General features: G+C 49.2%; 1 protein-coding gene across 2 annotated transcripts in view; it reads right to left on the reverse strand.

Annotated features, from left to right (window-relative positions):
* Window positions 1-479: 479 nt before the first annotated feature.
* Window positions 480-25,013, reverse strand: part of SMC1A (structural maintenance of chromosomes 1A) — a 39,140-nt gene continuing 14,606 nt past the window's right edge. The window contains exons 14-25 of one of the 2 annotated variants that reach the window (XM_083168415.1): window positions 19,064-19,180; window positions 18,853-18,959; window positions 10,482-10,623; window positions 9,038-9,183; window positions 7,276-7,429; window positions 6,946-7,044; window positions 6,707-6,863; window positions 6,257-6,411; window positions 6,018-6,169; window positions 5,204-5,273; window positions 4,282-4,392; window positions 480-1,246 (exon numbers count right to left, since the gene is read on the reverse strand). In XM_083168415.1, coding sequence (XP_083024541.1) covers window positions 1,163-1,246; window positions 4,282-4,392; window positions 5,204-5,273; window positions 6,018-6,169; window positions 6,257-6,411; window positions 6,707-6,863; window positions 6,946-7,044; window positions 7,276-7,429; window positions 9,038-9,183; window positions 10,482-10,623; window positions 18,853-18,959; window positions 19,064-19,180 — 1,494 coding nt within the window. In that variant the 3' untranslated portion in view covers window positions 480-1,162. Of the gene's footprint in view, window positions 1,247-4,281; window positions 4,393-5,203; window positions 5,274-6,017; window positions 6,170-6,256; window positions 6,412-6,706; window positions 6,864-6,945; window positions 7,057-7,275; window positions 7,430-9,037; window positions 9,184-10,481; window positions 10,624-18,852; window positions 18,960-19,063; window positions 19,181-25,013 lie in introns of both variants that reach the window. The other variant, XM_083168414.1, reaches the window with a different exon arrangement.

The following is a 25,013-nucleotide window of genomic DNA, read 5'->3' on the forward strand; positions in this document are numbered from 1 at the left end:
TGCAGATAGATAAATGTATCTGTACCACTTGCAGTGCAGCACTTGTTCTGTTCCTGCCCTGGATATGAAGCTGGTCTGATGTATGTAATTTATACATGACTGCTTTCTGGTTTATTCATTTTGGTGCAGAAACAGCGCAAAATCTGTTATACTGTACAGATTTATTCGTTCTTAAGGTTTATTGAGCAATAGTTGAGAATTATAAGCTGATAAGTAAAATTACAAGAGTTTGTACTCTTTTTAAAAGGACAGCATATACCCAAATAATGTGACTATAAATGAAACCACAGGTTCTCAAACTCGGTCTTCGGGACCCCACGCAGTGCATGTTTTACAGATTCAAGTTTAATAATTAGTTCCACTTTAAAATGTGTCAGTAAGTAATGAATACACCTGTACAACGGTCAGGTGACCTGGAAAAAGTGAACTTTATGGTGTGCATTTGAGAACCACTGATCTAAAACAAAGGAGCCAGGATGTATTCAGAGAATGTAAAAGTGACTTTTATTTCACACAACAATTTGTAGCTTTAAAAACAGGTAAAACAATAAAATGAAAAACAGGCAAAGTTAAAAGCTTTAAAAAGCGACAACCCCCTAATAAAACTTCGGGTGATACCATCACTAAAGACGATGTCACAAATCAGAAGTAAAGGATACAAAAAAAAAAAAAATGAAAATAATATGGATGAATATATACAACATGGTTGACAAAAGACTGAGAAGGAATGGGAGGGAATAACACAGCGCCAGCTGTGGGGTCTCTCTGGTTTGCTGGAGGGGGAGGGGTTTGTACGGCACCAGCTGTGGGGCCTCTCTGATTTGCTGGAGGAGGGAATAGTACAGCGCCAGCTGTGGGGCCTCTCTGATTTGCTGGAGGGGGGCGGGGTTTGTACGGCACCAGCTGTGGGGCCTCTCTGATTTGCTGGAGGGGGGCGGGGTTTGTACGGCACCAGCTGTGGGGCCTCTCTGATTTGCCCTCAGCTTGTTTCAAAATTATTCGGTTTACAAACTTTCTTGAAATGTCATGATAAGTTATAAAAAACATAATCCAGGTCAAGGCTGCTGATCAACTAAGCACAGAAAATTGTAGAAGCATACCTTTACCGCTCCCACTCCCCCAATAAAATAAACACACCCCCATCAGAACAAAAATGAGAGAACTACTGTTCATTTGGATTCGGGTTGGCATCTGCATACTTTGTGAGGTCGAATGTTAGTACTTTGCTGATGACGCAATCACCTTGCTGCAAAGAGAAGAGAAGGAATGATTACAGACCTGAACAGTAATTAGTGGCACGGCTTTTCACGGTCTATAGACTAAGGTGCCCATTTCTCATTTAATACTTGTGGCTAATTCCCAGAAAACAGCCTCCAATATAAGGTACCTCTGGAATGTACACTGCTCAAAAAAATAAAGGGAACACTAACATAACACATCCTACATCTGAATGAATGAACTATTTTTATTAAATACTTTTTTCTTTACATAGTTGAATGCGCTGACAACAAAATCACACAAAAATTATCTATGGAAATCAAATTTATTATGATTTGGAGTCACACTCAAAATGTGGAAAAACACACTACAGGCTGATCCAACTTTGATGTAATTTCCTTAAAACAAGTCAAAATGAGGCTCAGTAGTATGTTGCCTGGGCATGCTCCTGATGAGGTGGCGGATGGTCTCCTGAGGAATCTCCTCCCAGATCTCGAATAACGCATCTGCCAACTCCTGGAGAGTCTGTTGGTGGATGGAGCGAGACATGATGTCCCATAGGTGCTCAATTGGATTCAGGGCTGGGGAACGGGTGGGCCAGTCCATAGCATCAATGACCTCGTCTTGCAGGAACTGCTGACACACTCCAGCCACATGAGGTCTAGCATTGTCTTGCATTAGAAGGAAACCAGGGCCAACCGCACCAGCATATGGTCTCACAAGGGGTCTGAGGATCTCATCTCTGTACCTAATGGTAGTCAGGCTACCTCTGGCGAGCACATGGAGGGCTGTGCGGCCCCCCAAAGAAATGCCACCCACACCATTACTGACCCACTGCCAAACCCGTCATGCTGGAGGATGTTGCAGGCATCAGAACGTTCTCCTTGGCGTCTCCAGACTCTGTCACGTCGGTCACATGTGCTCAGTGTGAACCTGTTTTCATCTGTGAAGAGCACAGGGTACCAGTGGCGAATTTGCCAATCTTGGTGTTCTCTGGCAAATGCCAAACATCCTGCATGGTGTTGGGCTGTAAGCACAACCCCCACCTGTGGACTTCGGGCCCTCATACCACCCTCAGGGAGTCTGTTTCTGACCGTTTGAGTAGACACATGCACATTTGTGGCCTGCTGGAGGTAATTTTGCAGGGCTCTGGCAGTGCTCCTCCTGTTCCTCCTTGTACACTACGCTGACAGACACAGCAAACCTTCTTGCCACAGCTCGCACTGATGTGCCATCCTGGATGAGTTGCACTACTTGAGCCACTTGTGTGGGTTGTAAACTCCGTCTCATGCTACCACTAGAGTGAAAGCACCGCCAGCTTTCAAAAGTGACCAAAACATCAGCCAGAAAGCATAGGAGCTGAGAAGTGGTCTGTGATCACCACCTGCAGAACAGCTCCTTTATTGGGGGTGTCTTGCTAATTGCCTCTCATTTCCACCTGTTGTCTATTCCATTTGCACAACAGCATGCGAAATTGATTGTCAATCAAGTGTTGCTCCCTAGTGGACAGTTTGATTATACAGAAGTATGGATTGACTTGGAGTTACATTGTGTTGTTTAAGTGTTCCCTTTATTTTTTTTGAGCATATTTAGAAGGGCCCGATACCCACTGCGATCTTCCCCGTCCCACAAACAAGGTTATCTTCCATAGGTTCAGTTCAGTACAATGTTAAACCATTCTAAAATATCCCACCCATTTTTTTTTACCAAAAGCAATAAAACTGAGGGCATATAGCACATTCCATCTCTACAGACAAGAGATTTAAATTCACCAGATTTACACTTTTGAGTCACGTTTCACTGTTGCCGGAAGGCTGAGCTGCAGTTACTGGTTAAACCCCTAGAGGTCACTACAAGGGAAGAAAGGACTTGAAAATGAACTACAGAGGCGGAAAGCAGTTGAAAGGTCTACAAAAGGTAGACACTATGTCTGTGTAGAGCTAGTGCATGTTGACCTAATGATTGTCTACCTAGACACTGTAGACCTTTCACTCCACACCCACAGATACCACTTCTGTACACACAGTGCAGGAAAAATAACCCTGTCAATTCTCTAAGACCAGAGACACAGTCTCCTGCATATTGCAGCCACCACTGTATGGAAGTGACAAGTGGGTCTAACATTTTTCTCCATCATTTATCACGCCCTGTATTGTCCTGATGTAAGAAACCTACTGGGGTAAACAAGATATGCCGCAGCAGGCGTTGCCATCTTTGGCTAGGTGCTATGCTACTGGCTGACTTCTTTCTTCTTAATTCTTTAATAAAACTTTATTCAAAAGGGTAAGTGACATTACAGAAGATCCCATCATAGCATCAACATATATAATAATCTATATAAAAGAACACATACATCATTTTTAACAGAGAGAAGTTGTAGGACATAAAATAAGGGTAGTGGAAGGCCACCCCTATATGGGCAAGAACCAGAAGGTGAAGGTCACCCCAGAAAGGGAAGAAACAGAAGGTGAAGTGGAGGGTGGTCAACTAGAGCTGACCAAAGGCTTCACTGGACAGCTTTGTTGCAACACCATGTGACCAAGACATACAAGGAAACTCTGCTGATTACTTTAATATGCCACACTTTTATAACTGTGTAAGACTGAATCTGTATACGAAGTGCTATGACGCAGGCCCTTTCTTCCATACAGACTTCTGTTGTGTTCCACATACAGACTCAGTGGCACAAAGATATACAAATATTGCATATTAAGCTAATCAGCACAGTCTCTCTGTTCATCCTAGTCGCATGTGACCAAGATATTTTTGTCAAAAAGGACACCAGACAGGAACGGAGCTGTGTGGTGCATTGAGGCTAGCTGTAGGAGGAGCCATCTGTACTATAAAAGGGAGTGGAGGCAAAGGATAGGAAGAGGAAATGATCTAGTATATAATTGCTGGTCCTTTAATCTTTACTAGTAGTTTGTTCTCCGCAACAAAGTCGTTTGGTGGACTGATACAGTATCCCGGAAATGCAGGATCCCTTTAATGGTGTAAACTACATCCTGAAAACAGAGACTTACTGCCAAACTCAGATCACAGATACCACCACTGCTTACGTACCTCAGGATACACCCCGACCAGACTCTCCGCCTTGGTGTAAAACTCCTCCTTAAGGGAGATGACAATAGCCTGGAAGTTGGTCATGGACTGTTCCTTAATGTAGTTGGCCACCTACATGGAAACATCAGTTATATTAGGGTAATCGTGTCGGTGTGCAAGTCAATGTAGAATAAATCACTCTGATGAGCTACACCACAGGTTCTCAAACTCAGTCCTCAGGACCCCACACGGTGCAAGTTTTGTAGTTCTCCTCAAAATCACAAGTGAAATTATTAGCTCCACCCGTGGATCTTTTTAAATGTGTCAATGAGTAATTAATGCACCTGCCGGGTGACCTGGAAAACATGAACTGTGTCCTGAGGACAGAGTTTGAGAACCCCTGAGCTACAGCCAACTCCAATCCTTGAGAGCTACCAACCGGTCACATTTTCCATACCACCTAGCTGGTGCACAGGTGCACTCATTACTCATTGACACTTTAAAAGATCCACAGGTGGTGACAATTACTTGATTCTATGACCTGCAAAACATTAATAGTTGATAGCTCTTGAGGACTGGAGTTGGCTACCCCTTAGCTGCAGGTACCACAGTGGCTAACAAAACGTAACCCTTTAGCACTTTGGAGAGGAAAGCACTACCCCAGTTGCTGCTTTTAAATAGTCCAAACCTCAACAGAATAAATGAAAGTTGGGGGCACCAGGAAGTATAAAAAAACCCGCACACATACTACAACAAAACAAAAAACCACATACATCCCCCACTATGTTACTGGCAAAAAGTGATGTCAATAAAATAGTAACGTATAAAGAAACATGTGACACAGCAGGGTTTGGGGACGAGATATTTAAGTCTAGCTGATATACACGCAGATTTTTACAATAAAAGATGGAAAATCAGAACCATGAGTCCCTCTTTTACTCACCTTCCCTATGTTGGTGTTATCCAAGGCAGCGTCTATTTCATCCAGCACGAAGAAGGGGGACGGTTTGTAACTAGGGATTTAATATAAAAGCTCCGTTACGAGAACATATCCCAACACCATAAATATCCAATGTTTAATCAGAGATTACTATACAAACCCTATTTAACATGGCACAGCAACCATATACTATATTTGTAAAGGAACAGCTCTACCTCAAATACAGGTTTTACATATCCCCACGGATCCGATACGTAATGCCGGCGGTCGGAATCCCGACCGCCGAAATCCCGACATGGGGGGGGGGACGTGGACACGCAGCGGGCCCGGTGCCTCGCTACGCTCGGCACGCTATTTTATTCTCCCTCTATAGATGTCGTGGACACCCACGGAGGAAGAAAGTTTCGGGATTTCGGCGGTCGGGATTCCAGTGTCGGGATTCTGAACGCCGGGATCCCGACCGCCGGCAAATTGACCGCATCCCATCCCCACCAACAAAACCAAAATCTATGAAACTATACTTGTATGTGCTTCCGGGTAAAATGTAAATAGAATTTCATCTGCTCAAAAGAACAAATACATGAAAGGTGGCCAGGCGGCCGCCCCAGACAGGTGGCCAGGCAGCCGCGCCCGACAGGTGGCCGTACCCGACAGGTGGCCAGGCAGGCTGGAATCTTAGGTTGAAAGGAATATAGAATAGAAAAAACCCCAACCCTACAGGCTCCCAAATGAGGAAATATAGAGACCAACAAGATAGAGAAGAAAGAAAACGGAAAGGTGAAAACCCTTCTGAATGATATTTGTTTTGTACCCTCACCTATGGATTGCAAAGAGTAAAGCAAGCGCCGCCACCGTTTTCTCTCCTCCAGACAGGTTGTCCATTGGCCTAAACCGTTTCCCAGGAGCCACACAGTTGTAGTTGATGCCATCCAGGTAGGGTTCTTCTGGGTTCTCCGGTCCCAGGAAAGCCTGTATGCGTTAGAGGAACCATTAAGAGGCAGTTGAAGGATGAACTACAGCCCCATACACTGTACTAGCAGTGACTGCCATTATTACCTGGGCGCTGCTATTTCTAGATAGCGCTTTGTAGATTTCATCGATGTTTGTTGCCACAGACTCAAAGCACGTGTTAAACCGGTCGAATCTCTCCTTTTTTGTTTGCTCAAAGGCCTGCTTGGCTTTTTTAGCTCGTTTACGGGCAGCTTCAAACTCTGCAAAAGATAGAAATGTTTTACTCATTTAATGAACCTACACACTGTCAGAAGAGAATTTAAAGTTGCCATGGAAAAGAACCGAGCAGGGACTGTGAGGAGCGGGGGGCATTTCAGTGAACACACGAGGGGTGGTGAAAGAGCAGCGGATGGGGTGAAGCAGCAGAGAGGTGGGTGGAGCAGAGCAGGACAGGCTGGAGCAGTGGGCAGACTGGCATGATACAGTGGGCACAAGATGATGCCCTCCTAGATGGTATCTCATCCTTTCCAAAAGGGACATGACTGCCCAACTGACCATCAGATGTCTCCTGGAACTTGTCCCTAACGCTCTCCAGTTTCTCCATGGCCTTCATGTTGGGGGCAGAGATACGCTGCAGGACACTCTGCTGCTCGTTCAGCTTCTGCTGCAGCGCGCTCATTTCCTGCTTGATGTCATCGTCTGCCACGGCCTCCTGCCACGTAGAGAATAATTAGTGCCTCGGGAACGTACCCCGAAACCCCCTCCCGGCAGAGGGAGACAAAACAGCAGCTTACCTTGAGGTCCTCTGAGAGATCGTTGTAGTCTATTTCGATTAAAGCTTCCCGGGCGTACACCGTGGAGGTTCTCTGAGAGCTGCCCACAGATTCTTCTCCCTGGGACCCACCCTACAAATGTGTTCTGAAGTCATTCTTAATGTTTTAACATTTTGCATGATACATATACCCAACATGTAATATAGAGAATTGCTGATCTGCCTTACATTACAGACCTGGACTCAGCAGGCAGAACGTTCAGCAGGAACAGATCCCCATAGATCACGGTGAGGAGGTCATAAATACTACCCTGTCTATTAGTCTAAAAGGTTCTTCGCCTCAATTTCTCACCTCTTCTTGGCTGATATCATCCATGGTGCCTTTGGACAGGGGTAATTTGATATCCTGCATCTTGCAGGCCTGCAACAAGTTGTGGCGGTCACTGCGCTTCTGCTCCAGCTTGGTCTCAATGGCAGTGACTTCCTTTTGTAGATGAGTCATCTCCCTGAGAGAAGCAGCAGACAATGGAATAAAGTCTCATCTCAGTCATGTAGCATTTAGAATACCCCTTTTACACCAAAGCAATAACTCGGGTCACTGCTTGATGTAAATGGGAAAAAAAATAAAACCCAGGTCCTGTTACCCCGAAATTCAACGACCCAGGTTCAGGGGCAGTGTAAATGCATAACCGAGGTCATCCGACCTAGGACCTGTTTCCACCAGTGGGGGAGCCCATAGCTCCCGACTGCAGCATCTTGCGCTCAGCCCAGAGTTGGGCAGGGGGTGCATACAGCCTTTGCTGCTGGCTGTACTATGCAGACAGCAGCAGAGCTGGGGAGGAGGTGAATGGATGCCTGTGTGCGGCATACATTCACCTCACGGACAGAAGCTGTGGGCAGCCCAGCAGCTTTCGCTGGTGCTAGGCTTGCCCTCAGCGTGTTGGTTGGCTTCATAGGGGGTCCAGCTGGTGGATTTCTCAGCACTTGAAGAGGTCATCTCCAAGCGCCGGCTCAATACCCGCCTCTGCCACCCACCCAGCATTATGCCGGGTGGGGATGCGGCGCATAAAGGGTCCAAAACGGATTGGAGCTGGGTCCAAAAACCCGGGTGCGACTCGGCATCTTGGTGTAAAAGTGAATGTAAAAAGGGTAAAGCCAGCGAGACTGAGGAAATGGCTTTATTCATTATGTGTCTTCTACATTTCTGCCCTGGACACATAGGATTCAAATCTTACTGAGGGTCAGCTACAATGCGGTTGCACGCAAAACGAAAATGATAGCATTGCTGCTTGAAACCATCGGTCAAAGTTGCCAACGATTAGAAGCTTTGACAAACTGTGTTTTAGCAATACTGCCCTCTAGTGGAAAACTGTGTGTATGATTAATCATGTTCTACAGTCATTTCAATGTACACTTAAGTCAGATACATCGACAATTATCATTAATTAGCTAAATCCATTACACCAACTTTCTAATCAATTTCCAAGCTCTATGGCGGTGCCGCATCTGCTGGTGTAGTTCTTTGCTTGTGCTGGACACCGCTATATCCAAGATTGACCTTTAGCGCACAACGCAGGTATGGGACTCCCCTCCTATACATTCAGTAACATCGGTGCCAGCAGATAAAAACCTCTTTAGATGCTCGCAGAATCAGAGCTTTGTAATGTATTACAACAGACCTTTATGTATCAAACATTCACATTTTTATTAAAAATGTGCAAATGTAATTAACCAACTGGATCCGGCAGTAACCCCTCCACCCAATCAGTTGGCAGGATTGTGATAACCGCTCCATCTATGAAGTGCTCATTGTGCTGCAAAACCCCACAATCTGCTTTTTGGCAGGACAGACTGAAGGTCGCCAAGTACAATGACACCCTTCTAGCTGGGGGGGATCATACTGGCTAAACTTGAGTGTAAGACCTATAGTGAACGGAACACATGTGCCAATGCAACTGAAGCCCAAATCCCCTAAACTGGAAGTAAAGCAGATTCCACAGGGGATGAAGGCACTTGTACTCTTCAATACTGCATATTTGTATAGAGGAAATAGCTTCCCCTTGCCCCAAACTAAAGTGGGTGAACTAAAAAGAGATTGTAAAGGCAATACTGACTTGTTGGCGCCCCCTAGCTTCTTGCGGATCTCCTCCATTTGATGATTCTTGTCATTGACTTCGGACTTTTTGGCCAAGTGCTGGTTTTTCAGATCTTGTAACTGAGCCATTGTCTCGTCGATGATCTTCATGTGTCTCGTCTCCTCCTAGAGAAACCAAAAGACCGATATCAGCGTGTGCCCTCCATCTATACGAGCGCAGCCCACACAGGAAATTCATTTGTAATTAGAGATGTGCAGGTCCGGATTTACCCGGATCTCAAAACGGGATCTTATTGGCTATCAGCTGTCACATGTCTTGGCTCCAAAACATGAGACAGCTGGGATAGCCAATGAGATCCAGTTTTGAGATCCGGGTAAATCCGGACATGCACATCTTTATTTGTAATGAACATTTGCAAACACAGATATAACCCACACAATAAGTTATAGGAGAGGATTTGTTGAAGTCCTAACAGATTTTAGGTTTTGATTCTGTTATTGAAAAAGGACTATCCCTACAACGACACTTATATAACCCTTCCTGTAAAAGAAGTGCTTACTTATGTTACACCCCCCCCCCCCCCTCATGTCAGGTGCACAAGGGATTTTGGACCTTATTCAAGTCCGTTAGTTTCCGCGCGTGCATTTGAATGGGGCGACGTTTAGCATCTGCGCATTTCGCTGAATGGGGGCGATGTTTAGCATCTGCGCATTTCGCTGAATGGGGGCGATGTTTAGCGTCTGCACATTTCGCTGAATGCGCGCACCCACGGCGATCAAACTGTTCGCTGGGTGCACACACCCAACCTTGCGGCTGGTGGCCAGGGGTACTCGCCCATGGGAATGTCCAGTGTTTCATGGGCGTTCCCATGGTAATTGCCTGGTGACATGGGTGGGCAGTTGGCCCTCCATTTCAATGAGAATGTACACGCATATAATTTGCATCTGAACAAAACCAGAATAACCCCCTTTGTACATCTGAAACCATGACCACTTCAAATGATTCATAAAGAGAAAACGTGTTGTGTGAGCTCTCCCAGGACTGGACCCACTGCTCTACAGCCTTGATGTAGACTCTATAAGGGCCAGATGTATGAAGCTTCAAAAAGTGACAAAATGGAGAGTGATAAGCAGCCAGCCAATCAGCTCCTATGTGTCATGTTACAGGCTCGGTTTGAAAAATGACAGCTATGAGCCGATTGGCTGCTTGTTTAACACTCTCCACTTTATCACTGTTTTGAAGCTTGATACAGCTGGCCCTAAAAGAGGAGAAAACCTTAAGCAGGTCCTGTGGCACTGATTTCCCCAGGCATATCGCCTTGGCCCACTCCTCTGCCATAGAACCCAAAGGTTCGTGGAGAAAGGGGCAGAAGACAGAAATCCCTCACGCACCCTTTTGGAACCAGCTGCAAATACATGGTCATACTCATAACACAAAGCGAAATATAACATTTCACACTGACTTTTTTGAGCTTCTCGATCTCATTTTCATCCTTCTTTACAGACTGCTCCCAGGTTTGGACTTTCCCTTGGTCCTCTTTCAGCTGATTCTTCTCATAGTCCAGCTGAATGCCCAGACGAGTCTTCTGATTCTCAAACTCAAGCCTGCAGAGGGACAAGTTAAATATTGCAGTCATTCAAGTTACAATGGCAGATTATATGTGGTAGTCCACACACATAGTAACAGAATCTGACAGCATATGGCCCCCTCTAGGGGAGTATTCAATGTTTCCCATTTTGTCCAATTTTCGGAAATAATGGGATTGGAGTATTCAATGCTGGCCGTTTTTGCCAGGGAAATGTCAGGGATTCACGCCTGCAGCTGCTATTTGAAATTAGCGTCCGTTTCCACGGAAAAGGATGTAGATTCACGAATCTACGTATTTTATCTAATTTTTCTTTTAAAAAGATTGTTTTGATGGAATGTGAATTCCATCTATTCGGAGCGGAAATGGCTGCTGTTTCACAGTTTTTCTGCGGAACAACAAGATTGAATACCCCCTTTAGTCTGCCCCTTTTTAAGCATATTGTGACCGCAAACCCTATTTATTTATTATTTATTTATTAACAGTTTCTTATGTAGCGCAGCATATTCCGTTGCGCTTTACAATAGCAGACAGTGATACAACAAAACAGGGTATTTACAGACAGTCAAAATGTAGGAGGGCCCTGCTCGCAAGCTTACAATCTATAGGGAAATAGGCATTGATACATAAGGATAGATACTGTATTCTTTATTGCATCGATTCCACCAGAACGCAAGGTTCTATGACTGGTTCTGGAATTTGATAAGCTTGCCTGAAGAGATGAGTCTTCAGGGAACGCTTATAGGTTTGGAGACTGGAGGAGAGTCTTATTGTGCTTGGGAGGGCATTCCACAGAGCGGGTGCAGCCCGAAGAAAGTCCTGCAGTCGGGAATGGGAGCGGGTAATGAGTGTGGATGAGAGACGCAGATCTTGGGAGGAGCGTAGAGGTCGTGTTGGATGATATTTTGAGATAAGAGAAGATATGTATGTTGGTGTAGTTTGGTTTATGGCTTTGTGTGTAAGTAAAAGAATTTTGTATTGCATACGGTAGAATACAGGTAACCAATGAAGTGACTGACAGAGTAGCTTTGCAGACGATGAACGTCTGGCTAGGAAGATTAGCCTTGCAGCTGCATTCATAATGGACTGTAGTGGTGAGAGTCTGTATTGGGGAAGGCCAATAAGGAGACTATTGCAATAATCAATGCGTGAGATGATGAGAGCATGGATTAGAGTTTTTGCAGTGTCTTTTGTAAGGTAAGGGCGAATTTTAAATATGTTTTTTAGGTGCATGTGGCATGATTTTGAGACAGATTGAATGTGGGGTACAAAGGAAAGTTCTGAGTCAAGGATAACACCTAGGCAGCGAGCTTGAGAGGTAGGAGTGATTGTCATCTTCTCAACAGCGATAGAGATATCAGGTTGGTATCTGATACTTGTTTCTTTGTAAAGATATGCTTGTGTCTATCAAACGCATGTTTACACAATCAGTGTTTATTATAAGATAACAGGCATACATTGTAATATAGACATTTTCAGTGGGACTTCAAAAAGTGCGCCGAGTGTCAAGTCAATATAGCATACAGTCCGTATTCCAATTTTTGGTAAACATATACATTAACATTTTAAACTGTGGAAAATAACACATTTTAATGTATAAGCATTAGACAAGAAAAAAAAAGGTAATGATAGAAGAATGTAAAGAGAAAGAGGGGAGGGGAGAAGGGGAGGAGAGGGACAGGTAGAATCCAACCAACGTCATATCAAGGTTGTGGGGCAGGCGTCGGTGAGGGAGTACCCGCATATGATGTATATTCGTGGCTTTCTTTAAAGTTCAGCCAAGGGGACCAGGTGATGGTGAATGCATTAGAGGGCAGTTTGGCAGAAGAGAAGGAAGTAAGGTCTTCCATGAGCATGTAGCGGTCTATTCTTAGGAACCAGTGGGAGATTGGGGTTCTCCAGAAACAGGGTATAGTTGCTCTTGCGGCATTCATTAAGTGCCGGAGGAGGGACTTTTTGAACATTGAAATAGGGATCTCCATCCAATCAGTCAGCTCGGGGCACTGCCACCAGATGTGCAATGGGGAGCCCTGGGAGCGTCAAACGCATGTTTAAATTGCTCTGCTGTCTTTGCGTCCTACCACGTCCGACTGGAGGCTATTCCACTTATGCACTACCCTTTCTGGGAAGTCATTTTTCCTCATATTTCCCCTGAACCTAAAAAGGGGATTTTGTACTTACCGTTAAATCCTTTTCTCAGACTCCATAGGTGACACTGGAGAGTTACAGTGGGGAATAGAAGGCGACCACAGGGAGCTTGGGCACTTTAGAATAAATTAACAGTGACTAACTCCTCCCCTTCTACTTCCTCTCCTAGGCAGTCTAGGTATGTGCCCGGAGGGAGCTGGAAGAAAGGAAAACACCACACTTCCGAGAGGAGGTCAAACATAACATAACAAGTCACACACACACTCACAGAGTGAAAATATAGTTCAAAGAACAGCATTCATAACAGAATGAACTCATCCATGAAAACTTGGTAAAACTTAGAACTTAGACTAAGTATAACAGTCTCTTAACCGCAGGTAATTAACCCAACCTGAAAGCAAACAGTAACCAGGAGAGACAGCGTCGGGTGGGCGTCCAGTGTCACCTATGGAGTCTGAGAAAAGGATTTAACGGTAAGTACAAAATCCCCTTTTCTCTTTCCTCCACTAGGTGACACTGGAGAGTTACAGTGGGGACGTCCCAGAGCTCCCAACACGGGTGGGATGACGCTGAGAGCCCCTTAACACAGAACGGCCAAACCGCGAAGCAGCCGCCGCAGAAGTGTCAAACTTGTAAAAGCGGACAAAGGTCTTCTGACCAGACCACGTAGCCGCTCTACATAGATCCTGTATAGAAACTCCACGGGCAGCCGCCCAGGAGGTACCCACCGACCTTGTAGAATGGGCGGAAATAGAAGAAGGTGGCACCCTAGAGGAGGCCACATAAGCTTGACGAATTGTCAATCTGATCCACCTGGCCAGGGCCTGCTTGGAGGCGGGCCAACCAGGACGCAAGGAGTCATAGATGACAAACAAGGCATCCGACTTACGTACAGACTCTGTTCTGGCCACGTAAATACGCAAGGCCCGGACCAACAGTAGGACAGTCTTCCAAGTGACATATTTCAGTTCCACCTCCTCCATAGGCTCAAATACAGAGGACTGGAGAAAGGCCAGTACCACATCCAGGTCCCATGGAGCAGTAGGTGGTCTGAAGGGAGGTTGCAGCCGCAACACCCCCTGGAAGAAAGTCTGCACCTGAGGAAGAAGAGCTAGCTTCCCCTGGAAAAAAATGGAGGGCGGATACTTGAACCTTCAAGGACCCCAGCCGGAGTCCTGAGGACAGGCCCTTCAGCAAGAACAGCAGCAATCTGGCCAATTTGAAGTTCACAGGAGAGACCCTCCTGGATTCGCACCAGGCCACATAGGCCCTCCAGATGCGGTGGTAATGCACCGAGGTAACCTGCTTTCTGGCTCCTATCATGGTTGGAATCACCGCCTGCGGGATCCCTGCCTTCCTCAGGATGGACCTCTCAACAGCCATGCCGTCAAATGAAGATGCTGTAAGTTGGGACAGGTGAACGGACCCTGTGTTAGCAGGCCGTCGCAGAGAGGCAGAGGCCATGGCTCGTCTACTAACAGGCCTGTTAGGACCGTGTACCACGACCGGCGAGGCCAGTCTGGGGCGATGAACAGCACTGTCACCGACTCCCGTCGGATTCTCTGCAGAACCCGAGGGATGAGAGGCACTGGAGGAAAGATGTAAAGTAACTGATCCGTCCAGGGTGCCGTGAGAGCGTCCACTGCCACCGCCTGTGGATCTCTTGTCCGAGCGCAGTACCGGGGCAACTGGTGGTTGTGTCTGGAGGCCATCATGTCTATCTGCGGACAACCCCACCGACGGGTCAAGGTCTGGAAGACCAGAGGGTTCAGACACCACTCTCCGTGGTGGATGTCCCGGCGGCTGAGATAGTCTGCCTCCCAGTTTTCCACGCCTGGAATGAAAATGGCCGACACGGCCCCTGCACCCAGCACAGAATCCTCTTCACCTCTCTCATCGCTGCACGGCTGCGGGTGCCTCCCTGCTTGTTTATGTAAGCCACAGCCGTGGCATTGTCCGACTGCACCCTGATGTCCTTGTTCCGGAGAAGCACTTCCGCCTGGAGTAGGGCATAATACACTGCTCGCAGTTCCAGCACATTGATGGACATCTGTGCTTCCTCCGGGGTCCACAGTCCCTGGAAGTGGAGGCCCAGCGTGACCGCTCCCCAGCCCCTGAGGCTGGCGTCCGTGGTGAGAAGCGTCCAATTGTGTATGGCGAACCTCCGCCCCTCCTGCAGGTTGCTGGAGTTGAGCCACCATGCCAGTGAAGCCCGAGCCTGATGGGAGAGAGAGATCCGCTGCTGTAGAAACAGGTGTGAACCTGTCCACTGGCGGAGCAGACACAGATGGAAGGGGCGAGATCGAAACCGCCCGTATTGCACCGCCTCGAACGTGGCCACCATCCTTCCCAGCAGCCTTGTGCAAAGGAGAACTGTGACCGTTCGATGCTGCAGCACCAGTCGAACCGCTTCCTGGAGGGACAAAATCTTGTCCATGGGAAGGAACACCCTTCTCTGGACCGTGTCCAGAATCATCCCTAGGAACAGGATCCTCTGCGATGGGGTCAGCTGTGACTTCTGGATGTTGAGCATCCAGCCATGGGACTCCAGAGTCCGACGCGTCAGGTGGATGTTGTGCAAAAGGACCTCCCTGGACGGAGCCTTCAACAGAAGGTCGTCCAAGTAAGGGACAATTGTAACTCCTTGAGCCCTGAGTATCTCCATCATGACAGCCATCACTTTGGTAAACACCCGGGGCGCAGAGGAGAGGCCGAACGGGAGGGCTCGGAACTGCAGGTGACAGTTCTGGACAGCAAACCGCAGGTATGCCTGGTGAGGAGGCCAGATGGGGATATGCAGGTATGCATCTTTGATATCGATGGATACAAGAAACTCCCCTGGTTCCAGGCCTGCAATGACAGACTGCAGTGACTCCATCTTGAAGCGAGTGAACCGCAAGAAGGGGTTGAGCTGCTTCAAGTTCAAGATGGGTCTTACTGAGCCGTCCCGGCTTGGGAACCAGAAAAAGGCTGGAATAGAATCCCTTTGCCTTTTCCGGTTCCGGTATAACCACCCCTAGATCCCTGAGTTTTTGAATGGCAGCCTGCAAGGCCCTGCCTTTTTCCCGTTAAGCTGGCAAACCTGTGGGAAAAAAATGTTGAGGAGGAGGCAACAAGAAATCTATCTTGTAGCCTACTGCTACCAGGTCCTTTACCCATGCGTCCTGGCATGAACCGGCCCATACCTGATGGTAAAATAGCCGCCGGCCTCCCACCCTGTGTTCTGGACAGGGGCTGGGGGAGTCATGCCGAGGGCTTTGAGGTAACCTTTGCATCCAGGATTGGAGCGCTGGCTGAACCTCTGCCTCTTCCTCGGAAGCCTCTGGAGCTAGTAGCCGCTACCCTAGACCTGCCCCTGAATCTGGGGGTGGGTCTAAATGACCGAAAGGACTGCCCTCCAGTAGTAGGAAATGACCTACGTGGGGGAGGGGCTGCAGTGGGCAGGAACTGAGACTTACCCCCTGTGGCCTGTGAAATCATTTTGTCCAGCTCTGGACCAAAGAGGGCCTCACCAGCAAAGGGTAATGCTTCCACCGCCTTCTTGGAGTCGGCGTCTGCATTCCACTGTCTCAACCAAAGAGTACGGCGAGCAGAAACTGAGAGGGCAGAGATACGGGCCGCAAGCATACAAACATCTGAAGAGGCTTCTACCAAATAACTTGCAGCCTCACGTATGTGTTCTACTAAGAGCAACATATCACTTGCCCCTGGGTCTAGCGAGGAGGCCACCTGGGATGCCCATACCTCCATGGCCCTATTGACCCAACATCCCACTTGTGCTGGACGTTGTAAAAGACCAGCGGCTGAATAAATATTCTTCAGCGTACTCTCTAACCGCCTATCAGACACATCCTTAAGGGTAGAGGCTCCTGGGATGGGCAACACTGTCTTTTTGGACAAGCGTGATACCGAGGAATCAACAGCAGGTGGCGTCTCACAGGACTTCCTAGCATCCTTAGGAAAAGGATAGGCAGTGAAAAATCTCTGAGACACCTGAAACTTTTTGTCTGGATGTAACCAGGCCTTTTGCAAGTGATCATCCAGCTCCTCTGAGGCTGGGAAATATGCAGACTGTTTCTGCTTTTTAGCAAACACTGAGGGACGCGCAGCAGGTCTCACCTCCTCTGTGACATTGAGGGTTAACCTGACTGCCTGTATTAAGTCCTCTAAACCCTGAGAGGGGACATCAGTGTCCTGTATAAGCGGAGCATCAGGCTCAGCATCAGGCTGAGCATCAGGGTCATGAAATTCACCCTCCTCTAGAGCTGGCATGTCATCATCTGTATCATCTAACAGAGGGACCTGAGGAAACATCCTATTAGCAGAAGCCAGTCTAGGGGGAGGGGGTGTAGAGGTGTCTGCATGCAATGCTCTAGACCATGGGTCCTCAAACTGTGGCCCTCCAGATGTTGTGAAACTACATATCCCAGCTTCCCTTGCTACAGTTTTGCTATAAGGGAGTGTTAAAACTGTGGCAAGGCATGCTGGGATTTGTAGTTTCACAACATCTGGAGGGCCGCAGTTTGAGGACCCATACTCTAGACAGACTCTCCACAGCAGAGGTTAACTCTGCCTGCTGATCCCTGGCTGCATCCCTATCTTGTCTGGCCGAAGATAACTCAGAAGCTAGCTGAGAAATCACTGTAGACAACTGGGAAGCCCATACAGGCACATCCTGCCCCGACGTTGATGGAGTGGGGGCTGGGGATGCAGCACATGAGGGACATAAAATGGCGCCCTCCGTCTGTGGCGCGAATTTATTGCTGCACTTCTTGCACGCAATCTTTTTACCAGCCATCATACACTCAGCAATCTTACACAGAAGGTAGAGAGAGATGGAAATACCGGACAGGAGAGGAGGTATAGAAAAAAGGCAGAGTCTGCCACAAGCCCGATACGCGCACTGTATATAAATATAACTTGCGCCGGCTAAGGGACCTTTTTGGACACAGTCCAAGCCGCCCTGACCTCCTATGTCCCGCTGTGACTCACTGAACCAGGGTCACCGGCACTTCACAGACTCCTCGAGGGAGCCGCGGATCACGCTGCTGCTTCAATGGCTGCCGCTCCTACAAAGAAGGAGGAAGCGGAAGTGCCCAGCATGCCGCGCTCTCGCTCCTCAGAATGGCGCTGTATTTAAAAAGAGCGCTGCCGCGGCTTTTTACACTGAATCCCCCGCTAGCGGGGGATCAGTGCTATACTTACCCCTGCCTTGGCTGTCGGGTGTGGCGTGCTGACTGGTCCTCGAGGCGCGCTGCAAGCAGCGGCGACGGGACCTCAGGATCTGTGGATCCTGCAGCTGGGTACCTGAGGCAAGCTGCATGCAGCTGCGACCGGACCCGCCGACAGTGCCCTCGTCGCAGGCAGGTAGGGACAGGGAGCTACCTGCCTGTCCTCTTGCTGATTGTAGCATCAATTTACATTAAAAATCTATAAAGCTCAGGAGTGAGCCTTGAACGCACCCAGCACATGCTAAGACTGCCTAGGAGAGGAAGTAGAAGGGGAGGAGTTAGTCACTGTTAATTTATTCTAAAGTGCCCAAGCTCCCTGTGGTCGCCTTCTATTCCCCACTGTAACTCTCCAGTGTCACCTAGTGGAGGAAAGAGAAATCTGCTGCTTCTGGACCCAGGCTGATTACTTAGCTGAGGTCCACTTGTAATGACAGAACACAGCAACAGAAGGGTATACGGTCAATAGGTCTACAGCATGATGGTCGACAAGCTTTGGGTCAACACAATTAGGTCCACATGGGTCTAGGTTGACAGGTCATTCGGTCGACATGGGCAAGGTTGACATGGGGTTTTCCACAGTTTTTTTGAGCCGACAGGCGGTATTTCATGCTCTACCATCCACTAGGGCGTGGTGGGAGAATAAAATAGTGTGCCGAGCGTAGCGGTGCAGTTTAACCTGTGTCCATGTCGACTGTCGAAATTCGGGTAAAAAAAAAAAAAAGTGAAAAACTCCATGTCGACCCTTTGACTGTTGATCTAATGACCCATGTCGACCTACTTGCTGTAGACCAAATGATCCATACCCAACAGAAGAACACACCAGATACAGACATGTGTAAATAGCAATGTCCCCCAGCACTATGGAATACCTCTTCTTGGCAATCTCATTCTGCCTCTTCACCTTCTCCTCCTCAAACTCTCGGATGTTCCGGACTCCAATCTCCAGGCAGAACTCCTCAAACACTTCATCCTCCACCTGAGGGGCAGCACAGGTGCGTGTTACGGATTGTAATGGAGTATTAAATGCTACGTGACTTTGACAAGAGATGGCTTTGGTGTAACCGAAGCTAGATCACTCACCAGATTCATCTTCTCCTTCAGGTCCTTCATTTCCCGATCCCGGCTCTGTATTATCCGCTTGATGTCATTAATGCGCGGGTTGAAGTTGGCCAGCTCACTCTCCAGCTTGGATTTTTCCTGGGTTAGATAAAGAACAAACCCTTTAACTCCACGTGCCCACAATCACAGCATTGCTGTGCAGCATATCGGAAATCAGACCAGTTCCTCGGTCGCCATTTTATGAAGGAGGAGAAATCAGGCCGTCCCCATTGGGTCAATTTCCATGTTTTGTCAATGTGTCTTTTTCACAGGGAATTACTGCTAAGGCTAGCCATACAATAAGGAGAGTTATGGTAGACCTACCTTTGTTAACTCCCTTTCCTTGAAGTCCATGGGGACCACAGGGGACATCGGGGTTGTAGGTGGATCCAGGGGGTCCGAGGCACCAATCAGCGCAGCTTTTAAAGATTTCCCAGGATGCCCGGGCCCTCTCCCCTACAGCCCCGCCTCCAGGCTCATCTAGCCAGTTTTAGTTACAAGCCGTAAGCAGGAAGCGGAGAGGAGAGAAGGATAGAAGGCACACATACCCATAGACACAGACATACATGAGCAAACATGGTCAGTACAGGTCACATAATACCACTTCAGGAATCCCTCAGAAACAAATTAAAGGGAGGGCGCCCTGTGGTCCCCATGGACTTCAAGGAAAGGGAGTTAACAAAGGTAGGTCTACCATAACTCTCCTTTTCCTTTTCAGGGTCCATGGGTCCCACAGGGGACATCGGGGATGTCACAAGCAGTATACTCACGGGTGGGAATTTGCCTGAGGGGCCAGAAGAACCCGACGCCCAAAGGAAGCATCCTGGGAGGCGAACGTGTCAAAAGCATAATATCGGGTGAAAGTATGGACAGATGACCACGTTGCAGCCCTGCACAGTTGTTCGGCAGAAGCACCTCTGCTTGCTGCCCAAGACGGACCTACCGCCCTGGTAGAATGTGCTTTTAGAGTCACAGGGATAGGTAACTTTGCCTGCTGATACACCTGATGGATGACCATCCTAATCCAACGGGCAATGGTCTGCTTAGTAGCCGGCCAGCCCTTTTTGTGGAAACCGTACAACACGAACAGAGAGTCAGACTTCCTGACTGCCCTAGTGCGTTCCACATATATAGTCAGAGCCCTGACTACATCCAGAAGGCGTTCCTGTCGAGATAAGTTTTCCGATGTAAAGGCCGGAACCACAATTTCCTGGTTCACATGAAACCTAGAAACGACCTTAGGTAGGTGTGAAGGTTTGGTTCTCAGGACTGCCCTATCTGCATGCAGGATAAGGAAGGGAGGTTTCCAGCACAGAGCGGAAAGATCAGAAACCCTCCTGGCTGATGAAATTGCCAGGAGAAAAACTGTTTTAACTGTCAGCCACTTAAGGTCGACTGAATGTAATGGCTCAAAGGGAGGCTTAGCCAATGCCTGTAACACAAGGGTAAGGTCCCAAGGCATGGTAGGAGGGGTATATGGCGGTTGCACATGTAGTACCCCCTGAAAGAAAGTGCGTACGTCTGGTAGAAGCGCGATCTTCCTCTGGAACCAAACAGACAGAGCTGAAACCTGGACCTTTAGCGATGCCAGCCTCAGTCCCATATCTAGCCCTCTCTGCAGGAAAGCCAGGATCCTGGCTATTTTAAACACTTTGGGATTATACTTGTTGGAAGTACACCAAGAGAAGAACGTGTGCCAAATTCGGTAATAGATTCTAGACGAGGATGGTTTACGTGCCTGAATCATCGTCCTAGCCACGCTGGAAGAGAAACCCTTTTGCCTTAGCAAGGCAGTTTCAAGCGCCACGCCGTTAAAGACAGGCGGTGGGGATCCGGGTGCAGACAGGGGCCCTGTGCCAACAGATCCTTCCGAAGTGGCAACGGAATGTGAGGCTGGTGTGACATTTGTAGCAGGTCCACAAACCAAGGCCTGCGTGGCCAGAATGGGGCTATCAATATGAGGTTCCCGCGTTCCACCTTGAATTTCCTGATGATCCGTGGGATCATATTGATAGGAGGGAATACGTACGGGAGATGGAATCTCCAAGGGACCGTGAGAACGTCTGTGAAGTCGGCTAGAGGATCCCTTGTCCTGGAGCCGAACCTCTGCACTTTGCGGTTGTGCCTGGACGCCATGAGATCTACGTCCGGCACGCCCCACTCTTCTGTCAGAGAGGCAAAGACCTCTGGGTGGAGAGACCATTCCCCCGGATGGATGTCCTGACGGCTCAGGAAGTCCGCTTCCCAGTTCAGGACACCCGGGATGAAGACTGCTGAGAGTGCCGGGAGATTTTGCTCCGCCCACCGAAGAATCTTTGAAACTTCCTGTAGGGCCGCCACGCTGCGGGTGCCCCCTTGGCGGTTTATGTACGCCACCGTCGTGGCGTTGTCTGACCTGATCTGTACTGGCCTGCCCTGGATCAGGTCCCTTGCCCCGAGTAGCGCATTGTACGCTGCCCTCAATTCCAGGACGTTTATGGACAACCTGGACTCCTGGGCTGTCCAAACGCCTTGCAAGGACTGGGATCCTACTACCGCTCCCCAGCCTCGCAAGCTGGCGTCGGTTGTAAGGACAAGCCACTCGGTGAACCAGAACGGTCGACCCGTCAACAGGTGCTGTGGAAGTAGCCACCACTGGAGGGACTCCCGAACTTCCTGAGACAGTTGGAAGAAGGTGGTCCTGATATGTTGGGTCCGACCGTCCCACTTCCTCAAAATGAGACTCTGAAGGGGACGAGAGTGGAACTGGGCCCACTCGACCATGTCGAAAGTGGACACCATCCGACCGAGGATTTTCATCGCCCAATGAACCGAGACCCGAGGGCTGGAGAGGAATTTGTGAATGTGCTGGTGTAAGGCAGCACTCTTGTCCGCTGGGAGAAAGAGCCGGAGGGCCTTGGTATCCAGAAGAGCTCCCAGATGCAGCATGCGCTGCGAGGGGAGCAGGGTGGACTTCTCCCAATTCAGGAGCCAACCGTGGTCCTGTAGAGTTGTGACTGTCGTCTGCAGGTGCGACAGGAGAATGTCTGGCGACTTTGCCACCAGTAGAAGGTCGTCTAGGTAAGGGAACACCCGAATGCCCTGCTGGTGTAAGAGTGAGGCCATTACTGCCATAATCTTCGTAAAGATTCTTGGGGCCGTGGCCAGTCCAAAAGGCAGAGCCCTGAACTGAAAGTGCCTGTGTAGGATGGCGAACCTCAGGTACTTTTGGTGCGCTGGGAGGATGGGGACATGCAGGTACGCATCTCGAATGTCCAGGGACACCATGTAATCCCCAGCCTCCAGCGCCAGGATAATGGACCTCAACGTTTCCATTCTGAACTTGGACACTTTGACTGACTTGTTTAGCGCCTTTAAGTTCAGAATGGGCCTGAATGTCCCTTTTGGTTTTGGGACAAGAAAGAGAGTTGAATAAAACCCTTGTCCTCTCTGGTGTTGAGGTACGGGAACAATGACCTGAGACCTTAATAGGGACTGCAAGATCCTCTGCAGATGGTCTGCTTTTACCGGGTCGTGTGGGAGACCGGTGCAGAAATTTTTTTTGGGGGGAGTTCTTTTGAAAGAAATGGAGTAGCCCCGAGACACCACTTCCCTCACCCAGGCATCCTTTGTGGTGGACAGCCACCGGCTCGAGAAGAGTAGCAGTCTGCCCCCCACCTGGGGCTCTCCCGGCGGGAGGGCTGCCCCGTCATGCGGAAGGCTTGTCAGGCTTGTTTGGGGCCTGTCTGGCAGCCCAGGCCTGCTTAGGTTTAGCCTTTGCGGGCTTACGGGCGGGGGAAGGCTTGGTAAAGGGTTGACCTCTGGCCTTGCCCTGGGGGCGAAAGGACCGAAAGGCAGGCCTAGACTTCTGAGGGAGGGCCGTTGGGAGGCATGCAGTCTTGGCTGCTGCCAGAGAGGCTACTATCTTATTAAGTTCTTCTCCGAAGAGAGTTTCACCCTTAAAGGGTAGTAACTCCAGGGTCTTTTTGGACTCTAAGTCCACTTTCCAAGGCCGGAGCCAGATGATGCGGCGTGCTAGCACAGAACTAGCTGATGCCTTGGCTGCTAGTGTGCCAGCATCCGACATGGCGTCCATTATAAAGTAAGCAGCTTGCTTGATATGGAGGATACACAGTTTAGCATCTTCAGATGCATCTTGCGCAAGCTCCTCCTCCAAGGTCTGAACCCACGGAAGAATGGCTTTGGCCGCCCAAGTCGCTGCTATTGTGGGCCTTTGAACTGCGCCAGAGTATGAGAAGGCGGCCTTAAGAGCCTGTTCCAGGCGCCTGTCAGTCTGGTCCCCTAAATTGGAACCAGATGAGACGGGTAGAACCGAGGGCTTTACCAGTCTTGCAACATGTGGGTCCACCGAGGGTGGTATTTCCCACGGCTTGCAATCCTCTGGAGGGAGGGGGTATTTGTTTAGAACCCTCCGCGGAATGCTGGTCTTTTTGCCTAGCTCCTGCCACTGATTTGTCCTGATTTCCGTTAGGTAATCGGAATGAGGGAACTGGGCCTTAAGAACCTTTTGCTTTTTAAAAACATCCTTAGTCTTAGCGACAGGCTCCGGCTCAGGGTCATACAATAGGACCTCCCTGATAGCATGTATCAAGGCTGCCACATCAGGAGTCTCTGCCTGAGCAGCAGGAGTATCCATGGGCAAGGGGTCATCCTGATCATCCTGTAAATTGAGGAGATCATCTGCATTATCAGCATCCTCATCTCCCCCATCGCCCCCATCATCAGTATCGGTGTCATCCCGTGCATCTGCTAGCAAGGGAGTCAAAAGGGAGCTACTGGGCTGTACCGCCTGGGGCAGCAGCTTTTGCATAGCAGCCGTAGTCTGCACCGTGGTCGATAGGGCATCCACCCAGGGAGGAGGGGGCTGGACTACGGGGGGAGCAACAGTGGCAGGCAAGCGATCCACCAGAGTACCCAGTAATTGTTGGAACGCTGCCCATGGGGGTTGTTGACCTGTGGCAGTGGACTGCGCAGGGGACATGCAGTTGACACACAGGCCATCCCGAACAACATCCATATCAGACAGGCCTGCAGCACAGCCCTTGCAGGACAAGAGTACAGGAGATTCTGTCTGCTGACGCCCTCTTTTAGACATGGTGTACAAACACACTGACAAGGAGAGCTGACAGTGCACAATAGGATAAATCCCTTAAGGAAACCCTAGAGCGATATCAATGAGAGCTGTGACCAATGAGGTATTCCTCAACAACAGAAGTGAAAGGACAGATCACTGGACAGAAGTAGTGAGAAAAATTTTCTAGCACAAGTCACACACACTCTATAGTCAGAAATAGACTACTTCACCCTGTGTCAACCGCTTGACTCTATGGAGAAAAGTGGGAATAAGGGTGGCTGTGAAAGAGGCTACTGAACCTGTAGGCGATTTCACAGGGGAGAATGGTGCCCGCTCTCTGGAGGTGCTGAGGAGAAATGGCGCCTGACCGAGAGAGGGGGGCGGGCACCGTATAGGCGGCCAATGGAACGGCAGATCTCTTAGAGAAATGGCGCCAAGGCCGGGGGAGGAGGCTGCAGGCCCGACGCCGCCTCCCCTTGCTGGACTTCCTCCACCGGGATGTTAGCCTTGATGGGGACCCCCCCCCCAGCCTGCGCTAGTCCCCGGTGGTCTAGTGGGGTCACGGGCCGCGGCCTGCACCCACGCCAGCTGCCGCGAGCGTCTCCCCCGCCAGCGCGGCATGACAGCGATTTGTGCTCCAAGTGGAGCCTTACCTGTCCCTCTTGTTCCAGCCACGCTGTCCGGGGGAGAACGCTGGCGGTGCTAGGCGTCGCGTCCTCCCCCCTCGCCGAGGTCCTTCCTTGACGCACTGTCATCAGAAGGAGCCGGCGCCGGGAGGGTGATGTAGCCGCTCGCTCCGCCGTCAGTGATTGACGGCGGTGAGCAGCCTCAGCCGCAAAGCGGCTTTTTGCCGCTTAG

Source organism: Crinia signifera, unplaced genomic scaffold, assembly GCF_055691185.1.
Source record: "Crinia signifera unplaced genomic scaffold, ASM5569118v1 HAP2_SCAFFOLD_83, whole genome shotgun sequence".
Lineage (NCBI taxonomy): Eukaryota > Metazoa > Chordata > Amphibia > Anura > Myobatrachidae > Crinia > Crinia signifera.